The 19,430-nt window shown below is 44.8% G+C and overlaps 1 protein-coding gene across 1 annotated transcript in view; it reads right to left on the bottom strand.

Annotated features, from left to right (window-relative positions):
* Positions 1-509: 509 nt before the first annotated feature.
* Positions 510-19,430, bottom strand: part of LOC139376739 (E3 SUMO-protein ligase PIAS1-like) — a 30,172-nt gene continuing 11,251 nt past the window's right edge. The window contains exons 7-13 of the mRNA XM_071119633.1: positions 9,938-10,043; positions 9,411-9,484; positions 9,075-9,235; positions 8,774-8,904; positions 3,473-3,659; positions 3,151-3,328; positions 510-1,066 (exon numbers count right to left, since the gene is read on the bottom strand). Coding sequence (XP_070975734.1) covers positions 755-1,066; positions 3,151-3,328; positions 3,473-3,659; positions 8,774-8,904; positions 9,075-9,235; positions 9,411-9,484; positions 9,938-10,043 — 1,149 coding nt within the window. The 3' untranslated portion in view covers positions 510-754. The remainder of the gene's footprint in view (positions 1,067-3,150; positions 3,329-3,472; positions 3,660-8,773; positions 8,905-9,074; positions 9,236-9,410; positions 9,485-9,937; positions 10,044-19,430) is intronic.

Below are 19,430 nucleotides of genomic sequence, written 5' to 3'. Positions count from 1 at the left end.
AAAAAAAGGAAAAATAACTCTACAGTGATGAGGAAACAAACGGACAGATTCCTCTTCTCGCTCCGAAGCACACGGACAGATCCCTCTTCTCGCTCCGAAGCACACGGACAGATCCCTCTTCTCGCTCCGAAGCACACGGACAGATTCCTCTTCTCGCTCCGAAGCACACGGACAGATCCCTCTTCTCGCTCCGAAGCACACGGACAGATTCCTCTTCTCGCTCCGAAGCACACGGACAGATCCCTCTTCTCGCTCCGAAGCACACGGACAGATCCCTCTTCTCGCTCCGAAGCACACGGACAGATTCCTCTTCTCGCTCCGAAGCACACGGACAGATTCCTCTTCTCGCTCCGAAGCACACGGACAGATCCCTCTTCTTGCTCCGAAACAAACGGACAGATTCCTCTTCTCGCTCTGAAGCACAAGTCCAAACATGTTTTGAGACAAAAATAATGCCGTTGACGTGGAATATTGAAATAAAACAGTAAGAACGAAGTACAAAAGGTCAGGGGCACGTGAAGGAAGAGGCCGTGAAAAAATCTTCAGTATCCACAGAAAAATATCAACTGAAGTTACTCATCATCATCATCGTAATCGTCGGGAGCTTATATATAATAAGTCAAATTGAAAATAGAATTTTCCTCTCTGTACATAGCATTGTTTTCTCCTACTTTTTATTTATTTGTCCCCTTCCGTTTCTATTTCCTCCCTCAAGTTGTTTTTCCGTTCTGTGTGGACGATCCCCCGCCTCCCTTCAGTCTAACGAGATCACGTCTGGTATGGAGCCATATATGACTGCTGCTGCTGCATCAGACCTGCTCGACTGGCTGTCCCGCTCTCCATCCCTCTCTACATCCCTCTCTCTTAAACTATTAGATGAAACAAGACTGGAGCTGCTCCCGCTGTTGCTGCCCCCATTGGTTGCTGGCAGGGCGCTAGACCCGCCCCCGGGGGTCCCTGGTTGGTCCAGGAACATCTGGGAGGAGCTATACGGCAGGAAGCGGTTGAGGAGAAGGTCATGGTCTTCTGAGGCAGAGGCCGCCGCTGCCATCACCATGTTGTAATGCTACAGAGACAGAGAGAGAGAGGAGGGAGGGTCACCACCATGTTGTAATGCTACAGAGAGAGAGAGAGGAGGGAGGGTCACCACCATGTTGTAATGCTACAGAGAGAGCGAGGAGGGAGGGTCACCACCATGTTGTAATGCTACAGAGAGAGTGAGGAGGGAGGGTCACCACCATGTTGTAATGCTACAGAGAGAGAGAGGAGGGAGGGTCACCACCATGTTGTAATGCTACAGAGAGAGAGAGGAGGGAGGGTCACCACCATGTTGTAATGCTACAGAGAGAGAGAGGAGGGAGGGTCACCACCATGTTGTAATGCTACAGAGAGAGAGAGGAGGGAGGGTCACCACCATGTTGTAATGCTACAGAGAGAGAGAGGAGGGAGGGTCACCACCATGTTGTAATGCTACAGAGAGAGAGAGAGAGAGAGAGAGAGAGGAGGGAGGGTCACCACCATGTTGTAATGCTACAGAGAGAGAGAGGGGAGGGAGGGTCACCACCATGTTGTAATGCTACAGAGAGAGAGAGAGGAGGGAGGGTCACCACCATGTTGTAATGCTACAGAGAGAGAGAGGAGGGAGGGTCACCACCATGTTGTAATGCTACAGAGAGAGAGAGGAGGGAGGGTCACCACCATGTTGTAATGCTACAGAGAGAGAGAGGAGGGAGGGTCACCACCATGTTGTAATGCTACAGAGAGAGAGAGGAGGGAGGGTCACTACCATGTTGTAATGCTACAGAGAGAGAGAGAGAGAGAGAGAGAGAGGAGGGAGGGAGGGAGGGTCACCACCATGTTGTAATGCTACAGAGACAGAGAGAGAGAGAGGAGGGAGGGTCACCACCATGTTGTAATGCTACAGAGACAGAGAGAGAGAGAGAGAGGAGGGAGGGTCACCACCATGTTGTAATGCTACAGAGAGAGAGAGGGGAGGGAGGGTCACCACCATGTTGTAATGCTACAGAGAGAGAGAGGAGGGAGGGTCACCACCATGTTGTAATGCTACAGAGAGAGAGAGAGAGAGAGAGAGAGAGAGGAGGGAGGGTCACCACCATGTTGTAATGCTACAGAGAGAGAGAGGGGAGGGAGGGTCACCACCATGTTGTAATGCTACAGAGAGAGAGAGGAGGGAGGGTCACCACCATGTTGTAATGCTACAGAGAGAGAGAGGAGGGAGGGTCACCACCATGTTGTAATGCTACAGAGAGAGAGAGGAGGGAGGGTCACCACCATGTTGTAATGCTACAGAGAGAGAGAGGAGGGAGGGTCACCACCATGTTGTAATGCTACAGAGAGAGAGAGGAGGGAGGGTCACTACCATGTTGTAATGCTACAGAGAGAGAGAGAGAGAGAGAGAGAGAGGAGGGAGGGAGGGAGGGTCACCACCATGTTGTAATGCTACAGAGACAGAGAGAGAGAGGAGGGAGGGTCACCACCATGTTGTAATGCTACAGAGAGAGAGAGAGAGAGAGAGAGAGAGAGGAGGGAGGGAGGGAGGGTCACCACCATGTTGTAATGCTACAGAGACAGAGAGAGAGAGGAGGGAGGGTCACCACCATGTTGTAATGCTACAGAGACAGAGAGAGAGAGAGAGAGAGAGAGAGAGAGAGAGAGAGAGACAGAGAAAGAGGAGTTGCCAGGTCATATTCATCATCATCAGGTCAATCCTGTGAAGTCATTACCTGATGGTTCTATCCTGTGAAGTCATTACCTGATGGTTCTATCCTGTGAAGTCATTACCTGATGGTTCTATTTTGTGAAGTCATTACCTGATGGTTCTATTCTGTGTAGTCATTACCTGATGGTTCTATTCTGTGTAGTCATTACCTGATGATTCTATTCTGTGTAGTCATTACCTGATGATTCTATTCTGTGTAGTCATTACCTGATGATTCTATTCTGTGAAGTCATTACCTGATGGTTCTATTCTGTGTAGTCATTACCTGATGGTTCTATTCTGTGTAGTCATTACCTGATGGTTCTATTCTGTGTAGTCATTACCTGATGATTCTATTCTGTGAAGTCATTACCTGATGGTTCTATTCTGTGAAGTCATTACCTGATGGTTGTCTCCTGTGAAGTCATTACCTGATGGTTGTCTCCCTGGAGGAATGAGAAGAAGTTGAGGTCCAGGTCATTGGGGGTGTGGTAGTAGTGGCTGTAGTCCTGTATGAGGGGGGGTGGAGGGGGGATATAGCTGGTCTCAACAGGAGGCATGCTGGGAGCTCTGGCCACCGGAGACGCCTGGCTGTGGAGGTTCAACACGCTGTGGGGAGAACACCAGGTCAGAACAGGGTGTAAAAGACCGACATAAGAGAGACAAGAAAACAGAACAGTCCGGCTGGTGTCCAGTCGCCCCAAAACAAACAGCGGACAGATTGTATTTGTAGGATTTTGTGATTGGACATACCCCTTGCTGACAGGCGGCGAGGCAGGGGACAGCGAGGAGGAGGGACAGGCCCTCTTGAGAGGAGGCTCATCATCCAGATCGTCATCTGAAGAGCTGTCTAGAGTCAGATCAATCACCACCACCTTATTGGTACTGCTGTGGGATGAGCTGTTCCTGTGGTGCTCTGATTCTACTGTCCGACACGAGTCTATAGCAGAAAGAGAGAGAGAGAGAGACAGAGACAGAGAGACACGAGACAGACAGAGAGAAAGACAGGGAGAGACAGAGAGAGACAGAGAGAAAGACAGAGACAGGGAGAGGTATGTACATAGTCAATGGTATGCTTCGAGGGGACTCCTATGGTAGGTACACCTACAGCTCATCTCTTGGCAGTAGTACTGTAGACTACTTTATCACTGGCCTCAACACAGAGTCTCTCAGAGCGTTTCTCAGTCACTGACACCCCTATCAGGCCACAGCAAAATCACAGTCTACTTGAACAGAGCAATACTCAATCATGAGGCATCAAAGCCAAATGAACTGAGTAACATTAAGAAATGCTATAGATGGAAGGAATGCTGTTTGGAAACCTACCAATTTACAGCTGTGAGTCTTTCTGGGTTAGTCTCTACGAGTGATCACAGCTGTGAGTGTTTCTGGGTAAGTCTCTACGAGTGATCACAGCTGTAAGTCTTTCTGGGTAAGTCTCTAAGAGAGAAACACTCCCAGCTGTAATCAAAGTCTCTGAGTTTTCCACACCTGGATTGTACAATATTTGCACATTATTCAATTGAACAATTATTGAAGCTCTGTCAAGTTGGTTGTTGCTAATTTCTAGACAGCCATTTTTATGTCTTGACATAGATTTTCAAGCAGATTTAAGTCAAAACAGTAACTAGGCCAGCAACATTCAATGTCATCATGGTAAACAACTCCAGTGTATATTTGGCCTTATGTTTTAGGTTATTGTCCTGCTGATAGGTGAATTTGTTTCCCAGTGTCTGTAGGAAAGCAGACTGAACCAGGTTTTCCTCTAGGATTTTTCTTGTGCTTAGCTCCATTCCATTTATTTTTAACATAGAAAACTCCCTAGTCCCTGCTGATGACACGCATACCCATAACATGATGCAGCAATAATTGTGCTTGAACATATGGAGAGTGGTACTCAGTAAAGTGTTGTATTGGTGAGTGGTACTCAGTAATGTGTTGTATTGGATTGGAGAGTGGTACTCAGTAATGTGTTGTATTGGATTGGAGAGTGGTACGCAGTAATGTGTTGTATTGGATTGGAGAGTGGTACTCAGTAATGTGTTGTATTGGAGAGTGGTACTCAGCAATGTGTTGTATTGGAGAGTGGTACTCAGTAATGTGTTGAATTGGATTGGAGAGTGGTACTCAGTAATGTGTTGTATTGGAGAGTGGTACTCAGTAATGTGTTGTATTGGAGAGTGGTACTCAGTAATGTGTTGTTTTGGATTGGAGAATGGTACTGAGTAATGAGTTGTATTGGAGAGAGTAGGACCATGCCTCAGGACTACCTGACATGATGACTCCTTGCTGTCCCCAGTCCACCTGGCAATGCTGCTGCTCCAGTTTCAACTGTTCTGCCTGTGATTATTATTATTTGACCATGCTGGTCATTTATGAACATTTGAACATCTTGGCCATGTTCTGTTATAATCTCCACCCGGCACAGCCAGAAGAGGACTGGCCACCCCACATAGCCTGGTTCCTCTCTAGGTTTCTTCCTAGGTTTTGGCCTTTCTAGGGAGTTTTTCCTAGCCACAGTGCTTCTACACCTGCATTGCTTGCTGTTTGGGGTTTTAGGCTGGGTTTCTGTACAGCATTTTGAGATATTAGCTGATGTACGAAGGGCTATATAAATAAATTAGACATTTTGAATTTGACATTTGGTAATGAGTCATGTGTTTTATTGAAGAGTGGTACTCAGCAATGTGTTATATTGGAGAGTGGTACTCAGTAATGTGTTGTATTGGAGAGTGGTACTCAGTAATGTGTTGTATTGTAGATTGGTACTCAGTAATGTGTTGTATAGGAGAGTGGTACTCAGTAATGTGTTGTATTGGAGAGTGGTACTCAGTAATGTGTTGTATTGGAGAGTGGTACTCAGTAATGTGTTGTGTTGGAGAGTGGTACTCAGTAATGTATTGGATTGGAGAGTGTGACTCAGTAATGTGTTATATTGGAGAGTGGTACTCAGTAATGTGTTGTATTGTAGACTGGTACTCAGTAATGTGTTGTATTGGAGAGTGTGACTCAGTAATGTGTTGTATTGGATTGGAGAGTGGCACTCAGTAATGTGTTGTATTGGAGAGTGGTACTCAGTAATGTGTTGTATTGGAGAGTGGTACTCAGTAATGTGTTGTATTGGAGAGTGTGACTCAGTAATGTGTTGTATTGGATTGGAGAGTGGTACTCAGTAATGTGTTGTATTGGAGAGTGGTACTCAGTAATGTGTTGTATTGTAGACTGGTACTCAGTAATGTGTTGTATTGGAGAGTGGTACTCAGTAATGTGTTGTATTGGATTGGAGAGTGGTACTCAGTAATGTGTTGTATTGGAGAGTGGTACTCAGTAGTGTGTTGTATTGGAGAGTGGTACTCAGTAATGTGTTGTATTGGAGAGTGGTACTCAGTAATGTGTTGTATTGGAGAGTGGTACTCAGTAATGTGTTGTATTGGAGAGTGGTACTCAGTAATGTGTTGTATTGGAGAGTGGTACTCAGTAATGTGTTGTATTAGAGAGTGGTACTCAGTAATGTGTTGTATTAGAGAGTGGTACTCAGTAATGTGTTGTATTGGAGAGTGGTACTCAGTAATGTGTTGTATTGGAGAGTGGTACTCAGTAATGTGTTGTATTAGAGAGTGGTACTCAGTAATGTGTTGTATTAGAGAGTGGTACTCAGTAATGTGTTGTATTGGATTGGAGAGTGGTACTCAGTAATGTGTTGTATTGGAGAGTGGTACTCAGTAATGTGTTGTATTGGAGAGTGGTACTCAGTAATGTGTTGTATTGGAGAGTGGTACTCAGTAATGTGTTGTATTGGAGAGTGGTACTCAGTAATGTGTTGTATTGGAGAGTGGTACTCAGTAATGTGTTGTATTGTAGACTGGTACTCAGTAATGTGTTGTATAGGATTTGCCCCAAACATAACACTTTGTATTCGGTCATAAAGTGAAATGCTTTGCCACATTTTTTTGAATATTTGTATTCTGTACAGGCTTCCTTCTTTTCACTCTGTCAATTATTATTATTATTTTTTAATGTCACCTTTATTTAACCAGGTAGGCCAGTTGAGAACAAGTTCTCATTTACAACTGTGACCTGGCCAAGATAAAGCAAAGCAGTGCAACACAAACAACATCACACAGTTACACATGGAATATATACACATACAGTCAGTAACACAATAGAGAAAGTCTATATAAAGTGTGTGCAAATGGAGTGAGGAGGTAAGGCAATAGGCCGTAGTAGCGAAGTAATTACAATTTAGCAAATTAACACTGGAGTGATAGATGAGCAGACGATGATGTGCAAGTAGAAATACTGGTGTGCAAAAGAGCAGAAAAGTAAATAAAAATAGTATGGGGATGAGGTAGTTGGATGGGCTATTTACAGATGGACTATGTACAGCTTCAGCGATCGGTTCGCTGTTCAGATAGCTGATGTTTAAAGTGAGCAATTTTTGCAATTCGTTCCAGTCACTGGAAGCAGAGAACTGGAAGGAAAGGCAGCCAAATGAGGTGTTGGCTTTGGGGATGACCAGTAGGATATACCTGCTGGAGCGCGTGGTACGGGTGTTGCTATGGTGACCAGTGAGCTGAGATAAGGCGGAGCTTTACCTAGCAAAGACTTATAGATGACCTGGAGCCAGTGGGTTTGGCGACGGATTTGTAGTGAGGGCCAGCCAACGAGAGCATACAGGTTGCAGTGATGGGTAGTATATGGGGCTTTAGTAACAAAACGGATGGCACTGTGATAGACTACATCCAATTTGCTGAGTAGAGTATTGGAGGCTTTTTGTAAATTACATCGCCGAAGTCAAGGATCGGTAGGATGGTCCGTTTTACGAGGATATGTTTGGCAGCATGAGTGAAGGAGGCTTTGTTTGCGAAATAGGAAGCTGATTCTAGATTTAATTTTGGATTGGAGATGCTTAATGTGAGTCTGGAAGGAGAGTTTACAGTCTAACCAGACACCTAGGTATTTGTAGTTGTCCACATATTCTAAGTCAGAACCGTCCAGAGTAGTGATGCTGGACAGGCGGGCAGGTGTGGGCAGTGATCAGTTGAAGAGCATGCATTTAGTTTTACTTGCATTTAAGAGCAGTTGGAGGCCACGGAAGGAGAGTTGTATGGCATTGAAGCTCGTTTGGAGGTTAGTTAACACAGTGTCCAAAGAAGGACCAGAAGTATACAGAAAATTGTGTCGTCTGCGTAGAGGTGGATCAGAGAATCACCAGCAGCAAGAGCGACATCATTGATATATACAGAGAAAAGAGTCGTTCCGAGAATTGAACCATGTGGCACCCCCATAGAGACTGTCAGAGGCCCGGACAACAGGCCCTCCGATTTGACACACTGAACTCTATCAGAGAAGTAGTTGGTGAACCAGGAGAGGCAGTCATTGGAGAAGGCAAGGCTGTTGAGTCTGCCGATAAGAATAAGGTGATTGAGAGAGTCGAAAGCCCTGGCCAGGTCGATGAAGACGGCTGCACAGTACTGTCTCTTATCGATGGCGGTTATGATATCGTTTAGAACCTTGAGCATGGCTGAGGTGCACCCATGACCAGCTCTGAAACCAGATTGTATAGTGGAGAGGGTACGGTGGGATTCGAAATGATCAGTGATCTGTTTATTAACTTGGCTTTCGAAGACCTTAGAAAGGCAGGGCAGGATGAATATAGGTCTGTAACAGTTTGGGTCTAGAGTGTCTCCCCCTTTGAAGAGGGGGATGTCCGCGGCAGCTTTCCAATCTTTGGGGATCTCAGACGATACGAAAGAGAGGTTGAACAGGCTGGTAATAGTGGTTGCAACAACGGCGGGGGACAATTTTAGAAAGAGGGTCCAGAATGTCAAGCCCAGATGATTTGTACGGGTCCAGGTTTTGCAGCTCTTTCAGAACATCTGCTATCTGGATTTGGGTGAAGGAGAAGCTGGGAGGCTTGGGCAAGTAGCTGCGGGGGGTGCAGTGCTGTTGACCGGGGTTGGGGTAGCCAGGAGGAAAGCTTGGCCAGCCGTAGAGAAATGCTTGTTGAAATTCTCAATTATAGTAGATTTATCGGTAGGAATCACCACCTACCGTCCTCCCCGTTGAATGAAGCAGACACCTCTGTGACCTCCTTCTTTGACCTCATGGGATACCAGTTCCCGTCCTCTTTAAACTGGATCTCATCACAGTCCTCACAGCTGTTCAGGATCTCCATGAACAACCTGCAGAGAGACAGGCACACACACACACACACACACACACACACACACACACACACACACACACACACACACACACACACACAAACACGGGGGTTCAGAAATAGTGTGTGATACTGTACTGCAATGCAATACAATGTGTAGCATCCCCAGAGAGGTGAAGCAGAACGAACCCGTCGATGATGAGGTGTTGGTAGGGGGCCTTCTGATCACAGACAGGACACACCCACGTGGGTTTCTTCTCATTCATCTGGATGTAAAGAGTAGCGTCAAAACACTGGAGGTGGGAACACGTCAGCGCTCTGCACGGGATCATCAGACGCATCTTCCCCAGCTAGACAGGAAACAGGAAACAGAAGGATGAGTATTGTGCTGTTTGTAGCAGAACTTCTGATTGTGATGTGGTTGTTTTACCTAATCTACCTACTTTTACCCAAGTTGATCACTGATTGATCGATTCTGATTAAGAACGTCTGCTAAATTACTCAAACGTAAATGAGTGTACGTACCGGACAGAGTAGAGAGACTCGTAGACTGGTGGTCGCAATCTCACTGTCAGGGTCTGCTGTTAACTTCTCTTTGACTGTGGAGAGAGAGAGACAACACAATCTCACTGTCAGCTGTTAACTTCTCTCTGACTGTAGAGAGAGAGACAATACAATCTCACTGTCAGCTGTTAACTTCTCTCTGACTGTGGAGAGAGAGACAACACAATTTCACTGTCAGCTGTTAACTTCTCTTTGACTGTAGAGAGAGACAACACAATCTCACTGTCAGCTGTTAACTTCTCTGACTGCAGAGAGAGAGACAACACAATCTCACTGTCAGCTGTTAACTTCTCTTTGACTGTGGAGAGAGAGACAACACAATCTCACTGTCAGCTGTTAACTTCTCTGACTGTAGAGAGAGACAACACAAAATCACTGTCAGCTGTTAACTTCTCTGACTGTAGAGAGAGACAACACAATATCACTGTCACAATCTCACTTGGTTTATGGGACCATGCAGCACCATCTAATATCAGAGAGCCACCTACTGAGAGCTCTGGAGTGGTCTGGGTTGCGGATGCCTTTGGCTCGTAGTCTCTGTAGCAGGGTTGTGGATGTCTGCTGTCTGACCAGGTAGACTGCCATGGAGAAACTCTGAGAGAGGAGACAACAGGAGGGTCACAACGAACCATGATGACTCAACACCATACATGAAAACCATGATTTACCCTTCATACTACTGACTGGGGTCATTTTGGGCATTGAATTGAGAAAAAAATAAATGCTCCCAAATACTCTTGACCACCCGCCAAAATGGCTGGTATGAATATAGTTCTACCAGACAATGCCAAAATATACCCCCCTGGTAAAAACCTGTATTTTGATCTGATAGATCATCTGCAGAGATGAACTCACACAAGATTGTACTTTTCTATAACACGTATCGTATGACTATACAAAAATCACCTCATTTTTCTACATATCAAAAATTGGCAAATGGTATAAAACTCTGCCAATGGTTTAAATATTTGATTCAACTAAAATATATAACTCAGATCCACCCCACATTAGGACTGACCCCATATAGAACTCAGATCCACCCCACATTAGGACTGACCCCATATAGAACTCAGATCCACCCCACATTAGCACTGACCCCATATAGAACTCAGATCCACCCCACATTAGCACTGACCCCATATAGAACTCAGATCCACCCCACATTAGCACTGACCCCATATAGAACTCAGATACACCCCACATTAGCACTGACCCCATATAGAACTCAGATCCACCCCACATTAGGACTGACCCCATATATAACTCAGATCCACCCCACATTAGCACTGACCCCATATAGAACTCAGATCCACCCCACATTAGCACTGACCCCATGTAGAACTCAGATCCACCCCACATTAGGACTGACCCCATATAGAACTCAGATCCACCCCACATTAGGACTGACCCCATATAGAACTCAGATCCACCCCACATTAGGACTGACCCCATATAGAACTCAGATCCACCCCACATTAGGACTGACCCCATATAGAACTCAGATCCACCCCCCACATTAGAACTCAGATCCACCCCACATTAGGACTAACCCCATATAGAACTCAGATCCACCCCACATTAGCACTGAACTCAGATCCACCCCACATTAGGACTGACCCCATATAGAACTCAGATCCACCCCACATTAGGACTGACCCCATATAGAACTCAGATCCACCCCACATTAGGACTAACCCCATATAGAACTCAGATCCACCCCACATTAGCACTGACCCCATATAGAACTCAGATCCACCCCACATTAGGACTGACCCCATATATAACTCAGATCCACCCCACATTAGCACTGACCCCATGTATAACTCAGATCCACCCCACATTAGCACTGACCCCATGTAGAACTCAGATCCACCCCACATTAGGACTGACCCCATATAGAACTCAGATCCACCCCACATTAGGACTGACCCCATATAGAACTCAGATCCACCCCACATTAGGACTGACCCCATATAGAACTCAGATCCACCCCACATTAGGACTGACCCCATATAGAACTCAGATCCACCCCACATTAGCACTGACCCCATATAGAACTCAGATCCACCCCACATTAGGACTGACCCCATATAGAACTCAGATCCACCCCACATTAGGACTGACCCCATATAGAACTCAGATCCACCCCACATTAGGACTGACCCCATATAGAACTCAGATCCACCCCACATTAGGACTGACCCCATATAGAACTCAGATCCACCCCACATTAGCACTGACCCCATATAGAACTCAGATCCACCCCACATTAGGACTGACCCCATATAGAACTCAGATCCACCCCACATTAGGACTGACCCCATATAGAACTCAGATCCACCCCACATTAGCACTGACCCCATATAGAACTCAGATCCACCCCACATTAGGACTGACCCCATATAGAACTCAGATCCACCCCACATTATGACTGACCCCATATAGAACTCAGATCCACCCCACATTAGGACTGACCCCATATAGAACTCAGATCCACCCCACATTAGGACTGACCCCATATAGAACTCAGATCCACCCCACATTAGCACTGACCCCATATAGAACTCAGATCCACCCCACATTAGGACTGACCCCATATAGATCTCAGATCCACCCCACATTAGCACTGACCCCATATATAACTCAGATCCACCCCACATTAGCACTGACCCCACATGGACCCGTACAAATCAGCTGGGCTTGACAATCTGGACCCTCTATTCCTGAAACTATCCGCCGCCATTGTCGCAACCCCTATTACCAGCCTGTTCAACCTCTCTTTCATATCGTCTGAGATCCCCAAGGATTGGAAAGCTGCCGCAGTCATCCCCCTCTTCAAAGGGGGCGACACCCTGGACCCAAACTGTTACAGACCTATATCCATCCTGCCCTGCCTATCTAAGGTCTTCGAAAGCCAAGTCAACAAACAGGTCACTGACCATCTTGAATCCCACCGTACCTTCTCCGCTGTGCAATCTGGTTTCCGAGCCGGTCACGGGTGTACCTCAGCCACGCTCAAGGTACTAAACGATATCATAACCGCCATCGATAAAAGACAGTACTGTGCAGCCGTCTTCATAGACCTTGCCAAGGCTTTCGACTCTGTCAATCACCGTATTCTTATCGGCAGACTCAGTAGCCTCGGTTTTTCGGATGACTGCCTTGCCTGGTTCACCAATTACTTTGCAGACAGAGTTCAGTGTGTCAAATCGGAGGGCATGCTGTCCGGTCCTCTGGCAGTCTCTATGGGGGTGCCACAGGGTTCAATTCTCGGGCCGACTCTTTTCTCTGTATATATCAATGATGTTTCTCATGCTGCGGGCGATTCCCTGATCCACCTCTACGCAGACGACACCATTCTATATACTTCTGGCCCGTCCTTGGACACTGTGCTATCTAACCTCCAAACGAGCTTCAATGCCATACAGCACTCCTTCCGTGGCCTCCAACTGCTCTTAAACGCTAGTAAAACCAAATGCATGCTTTTCAACCGTTCGCTGCCTGCACCCGCACGCCTGACCAGCATCACCACCATGGATGGTTCCGACCTTGGATATGTGGACATCTATAAGTACCTAGGTGTCTGGCTAGACTGTAAACTCTCCTTCCAGACCCATATCAAACATCTCCAATCGAAAATCAAATCAAGAGTCGGCTTTCTATTCCGCAACAAAGCCTCCTTCACTCACGCCGCCAAACTTACCCTAGTAAAACTGACTATCCTACCGATCCTCAACTTCGGCGATGTCATCTACAAAATTGCTTCCAACACTCTACTCAGCAAACTGGATGCAGTTTATCACAGTGCCATCCGTTTTGTCACTAAAGCACCTTATACCACCCACCACTGCGACTTGTATGCTCTAGTCGGCTGGCCCTCGCTACATATTCGTCGCCAGACCCACTGGCTCCAGGTCATCTACAAGTCCATGCTAGGTAAAGCTCCGCCTTATCTCAGTTCACTGGTTACGATGGCAACACCCATCCGTAGCACGCGCTCCAGCAGGTGTATCTCACTGATCATCCCTAAAGCCAACACCTCATTTGGCCGCCTTTCGTTCCAGTTCTCTGCTGCCTGTGACTGGAACGAATTGCAAAAATCGCTGAAGTTGGAGACTTTTATCTCCCTCACCAACTTCAAACATCTGCTATCTGAGCAGCTAACCGATCGCTGCAGCTGTACATAGTCTATTGGTAAATAGCACACCCATTTTCACCTACCTCATCCCCATACTGTTTTTATTTATTTATTTTTCTGCTCTTTTGCACACCAATATCTCTACCTGTACATAACCATCTGATAATTTATCACTCCAGTGTTAATCTGCATAATTGTAATTATTTGCCTACCTTCTCATGCCTTTTGCACACAATGTATATATAGACTCCCCTTTTTTCTACTGTGTTATTGACTTGTTAATTGTTTACTCCATGTGTAACTCTGTGTTGTCTGTTCACACTGCTATGCCTTATCTTGGCCAGGTCGCAGTTGCAAATGAGAACTTGTTCTCAACTAGCCTACCTGGTTAAATAAAGGTGAAATAAATAAAAATAAAAAAAATATAGAACTCAGATCCACCCCACATTAGGACTGACCCCATATAGAACTCAGATCCACCCCACATTAGCACTGACCCCATTTAGAACTCAGATCCACCCCACATTAAGACTGACCCCATATAGAACTCAGATCCACCCCACATTAGCACTGACCCCATTTAGAACTCAGATCCACCCCACATTAGCACTGACCCCATTTAGAACTCAGATCCACCCCACATTAGCACTGACCCCATTTAGAACTCAGATCCACCCCACATTAGCACTGACCGCATATAGAACTCAGATCCACCCCACATTAGCACTGACCCCATATAGAACTCAGATCCACCCCACATTAGCACTGACCCCATATAGAACTCAGATCCACCCCACATTAGCACTGACCCCATATAGAACTCAGATCCACCCCACATTAGCACTGACCCCATATAGAACTCAGATCCACCCCACATTAGCACTGACCCCATATAGAACTCAGATCCACCCCACATTAAGACTGACCCCATATAGAACTCAGATCCACCCCACATTAGGACTGACCCCATATAGAACTCAGATCCACCCCACGTTAGGACTGAACCCATTTAGTTGACTGGACCATTGTTTGATTGAAAGGTTGTTGGTCGACCAAGATATTTTTACTTGAGCAGTGGCAAATATATACAATAATTTATGAGCACTAGTTTTGGCCCAGACCAAGGTAATAGTTGATACAATGTTTCATGTTCATTGCAGACTGGCCATGCGTAGCCACTCTGATTTATAGGATATTTATTTTTAAAATCAGGATATTTTCTACCTGCAGGCTGCAATGTTTTTATTTGTTGGCTTTACCTAGGCTATTTTTACATATTGGCAATAGAAGTTACTTTTAGATTTGTATAATTTTCCATTTAGATATACAGCGCATTCAGAAAGTATTCAGACCCTTTGACTTTTTCCACATTTTGTCACGTTACAGCCTTATTCAAAAATGGATTAAATTGTTTATTTCCCTCATCAATCTGCACACAATACCCCATAATGACATCACAATACCCCATAATGACATCACAATTCCCCACTGTGAGTAGAAGCATCCTGCCATAGGCCCTCCCACTCCCATTGTTTCACTAGCAGCCATGATAATGCTGTGGCGTGAATAAAGAAAACTAAGCCATACATTTGGTCATTGTTCACTAGCAGCCATGATAATGCTGTGGCGTGAATAAAGAAAACTAAGCCATACGTTTGGTCATTGTTTCACTAGCAGCCATGATAATGCTGTGGCGTGAATAAAGAAAACTAAGCCATACGTTTGGTCATTGTTTCACTAGCAGCCATGATAATGCTGTGGCGTGAATAAAGAAAACTAAGCCATACGTTTGGTCATTGTCTTTCAGGATCAATGGATGAAACACTGTCAATAAAATTACAGAAAGTATTCACACTAACTTATTCCACATTTTGTTGTGTTATAGCCTGAATTATAAACAGACTTAAAAAAAAGAAAAATAAGGTCTTACCCATCTACACACAATAGCCCATAAAAACAAAGTGAAAACATGTTTTTAGAAATGTTTTCAAAAGTATAGAAAATGTTAAATGAAATCTCATTTACAGTACATTTACATTTACTCATTTACAGAACCAGTCCAGTTTGGACACACCTACTCAGGGTTTTTCTTTATTTTTACTATTTTCTACATTGTAGAATAGTTGATGAAGACGTTAAAAACTATGAAATAACACATATGGAATCATGTAGTAACCCAAAAAAGTGTAAAGAAATCAAAATATATTGTATATTTGAGATTCTTCAAAAGCCACCCTTGCCTGGATGACCGCTTTGCACACGCTTGGCATTTTCTCAACCAGCTTCACGAGGTAGTCACCTGGAATTAATTCTAATTAACAGGTGTGCCTTTTTAAAAGTCAATTTGTGGGATTTCTTTCCTTCTGAATGCATTTGAGCCAATCAGTTGTACTGTGATAAAGTAGGGGTGGTATACAGAAGATAGCCCTATTTGGTAAAAGACCAAGTACATATTATGGCAAGAACAGCTCAAATAAGCAAAGAGAAACGACAGTCCATCATTACTTTAAGACATGAAGGTCAGTCAATATGGAACATTTCAAGAACTTTTAAAGTTTCTTTAAGTGCAGACGCAAAAACCATCAAGCGCTGTGATGAAACTGGCTCTCATGAGGACCGCCACAGGAAAGAAAGACCCAGAGTTACCTCTGCTGCAGAGGATAAGTTCATTAGAGCTACCAGTGTCAGAAATTACAGCCCAAATAAATGCTTCACAGGGTTCAAGTAACAGACACATCTCAACATCAACTGTTCAGAGGAGACTGAGTGAATCAGGCCTTCATGATCAAATTGCTGCAAAGAAACAACTACTAAAGGACACCAATAAAAAGAAGAGACTTGCTTGGGCCAAGAAACACGAGCAATGGACATTAGACCGGTGGAATTAGAATTCAAGGCACACTTAACCAGCATGGCTACCACAGCATTCTGCAGCGATACGCCATCCCATCTGGTTTACACTTATCATTTGTTTTTCAACAGGACAATGACCCAACACACATCCAGGCTGTGTAAGGGCTATTTGACCAAGAAGGAGAGTGATGGAGTGCTGCATCAGATGACCTGGCCTCCACAATCACCCGACCTCAACCCAATTAAGATGGTTTGGGATGAGTTGGAACGCAGAGTGAAGGAAAAACAGCCAACAAGTGCTCAGTATATGTGGGAACTCCAAACGCATTCCAGGCGAAGCTGGTTGAGAGTATACCAAGTGTGTGCAAAGATGTCATCAAGGCAAAGGGAGGCTACTTTGAAGAATTTCAAATATAAAATACATTTTGATTTGTTCAACACTTATTTGGTTACTACATGTTTCCATATGTGTTATTTCATAGTTTTGATGTCTTCAGTATTATTCTACAATGTAGAAAATAGTAAAAATAAAGAAAAACACTGGAATGAGTAGGTGCGTCCAAACTTGACTGGTACTGTAAGTAGTCACACCCCTTTGCTGTGACACTCCAAATTGAGCTCAGGTGCATCCAATTTCCTTTGATCATCCTAGAGATGTCACTACAACTTGATTGAAGTCCACCTGTGGCCAAGTCAATTGTTTGGACATGATTTAGAAAGAAACACACCTGTCTATATAAAAGTCCCAGAGTTGACAGCGCATGTCAGAGCACAAACTACAGTATATACCATGAAGTCCAAGGAACTGTCCATGCAGCTCTGAGATAGAATTATGATGAGGCATATATGTGGGAAAGGGTATAAAACTATTCCTAGAGTGTTGAAAGTTTCCAAGAGCACCGTGGTCTCTTCATCATTGGGAAATTGAACAAATATGGAACCACCCAGACTCTGCCTAGAGCTGGCCGTCTGACCAAACTGGGCAAGAAGGGCCTCGGTCAGGGAGGTGACCGAGAACCCAATGACCACTCTGACAGAACTCCAGATTCCCTTGGCTGAGATGGGAGAACCTGCCAGAAGGACAACAGTCTCTACAGCATTTCACCAATCTGGGCATTATGGGAGAATGGCCAGACGGAAGCCACTCCTGAGAAAAAGGCACATGACAGCACGCCTGGAATTTACAAAAAGGCAGGTGAAAGTCTCACAGCACAAGGCAAATGATTATGTGATCTGATGAGACATTCAATTGAACTCTTTGGCCTGAATGCAAAGAGCTACGTCTGGAGGAAACCAGGCATCACTCGTCTAACACCCTCCCTACTGTGAAGCATGGTGGTGGCAGCATCATGCTATGGGGATGCTTTTCAGCGGCGGGGACTGGGAGACTGGTAAGGATAGAGGGAACAATGATTAGAGACAGAAGCAAATTCTTGATGAGAACCTGCTTCAGAGTGCAAACAACCTTAGACTGGGGGGGCGAAGATTTACGTTCCAACAGGACAAGGACCCCAAGCATACAGCCAAAGCAATGCTGGAATGGCTTCAAACAAGAATGGGAAAGTCCTTGAGTGGCCTAGCGAAAGCACAGACTTGAATCCCATTGGAAATCTGTGGAAAGTGCTGTTCACCACCACTGACTTAACAGACCTTGAAAAAATCTGCAAGAAATAATGGGAGAAAATCCCCAAATCCAGATGTGCAAAGCTGGTACAGACATACCCAAGACGACTCAGAGCTGATACAGACATACCCAAGAAGACTCAGAGCTGATACAGACATACCCAAGACGACTCAACAACGATACAGACATACCCAAGACGACTCAGAGCTGATACAGACATACCCAAGAGGACTCAGAGCTGATACAGACATACCCAAGACGACTCAGAGCTGATACAGACATACCCAAGACGACTCATAGCTGATCCAGACATACCCAAAAGGACTCATAGCTGATCCAGACATACCCAAGATGACTCAAAGCTGTAATCCCTGCCAAAGGTGCTTCTACAAAGTACTGACTCAGGGGTGTGAATACTTACGTAAATTAGATATGTTTGTATTTCAAATTCAATAAATTTGCAAAATGCTCTAAAAACATGTTTGTCATTATAGGGTATTGTGTGTAGATGACAGAGAAAAAACCGATCAAAAAGCGATTTTGAATTCAGGCTGTAACAACAAAAAGTCATGAATACTTTCTGAAAGCACTAAGTATATTTCACAGTTTGGTGTTCAACCCTTTTAAACGGCAGATGGTTTTACTTCAGAAATATGATCATTTATAGTTACTTAAAAATTCTAAAAACGAAATGATACTAAAAATCGAATTATGGTAAATCAGCGTTTTAGTACTAATGTGGATTGAAAAAAGCTAGACTGTTTATATATATATATATATATTTTGCAAATTAACAGTTGGTATTCCATGGTCATAAAATATATTGGTAGTAGAAGGGTTAATAGGATAAAATGGAACATTTTTTATCCATGCAATCAGGAAATGTGCCTTTGGATTCACAGTGGCAAATACCTAAAACACAACCTATCATGTTCTCATGCCACAGCTCTCCTTCACAGTGGCAAATACCTACGACACAACATATCATGTCCTCATGCCACAGCTCTCCTTCACAGTGGCAAATACCTACGACACAACCTATCATGTCCTCATGCCACAGCTCTCCTTCACAGTGGCAAATACCTAAAACACAACCTATCATGTTCTCATGCCACAGCTCTCCTTCACAGTGGCAAATACCTACAACACAACATATCATGTTCTCATGCCACAGCTCTCCTTCACAGTGGCAAATACCTACAACACAACCTATCATGTCCTCATGCCACAGCTCTCCTTCACAGTGGCAAATACCTACAACACAACCTATCATGTCCTCATGCCACAGCTCTCCTTCACAGTGGCAAATACCTACGACACAACCTATCATGTCCTCATGCCACAGCTCTCCTTCACAGTGGCAAAT

Source organism: Oncorhynchus clarkii, chromosome 2 (genome assembly GCF_045791955.1).
Source record: "Oncorhynchus clarkii lewisi isolate Uvic-CL-2024 chromosome 2, UVic_Ocla_1.0, whole genome shotgun sequence".
In the NCBI taxonomy this organism is placed as follows: domain Eukaryota; kingdom Metazoa; phylum Chordata; class Actinopteri; order Salmoniformes; family Salmonidae; genus Oncorhynchus; species Oncorhynchus clarkii.
This window is presented reverse-complemented; position numbering and strand designations above follow the sequence as displayed.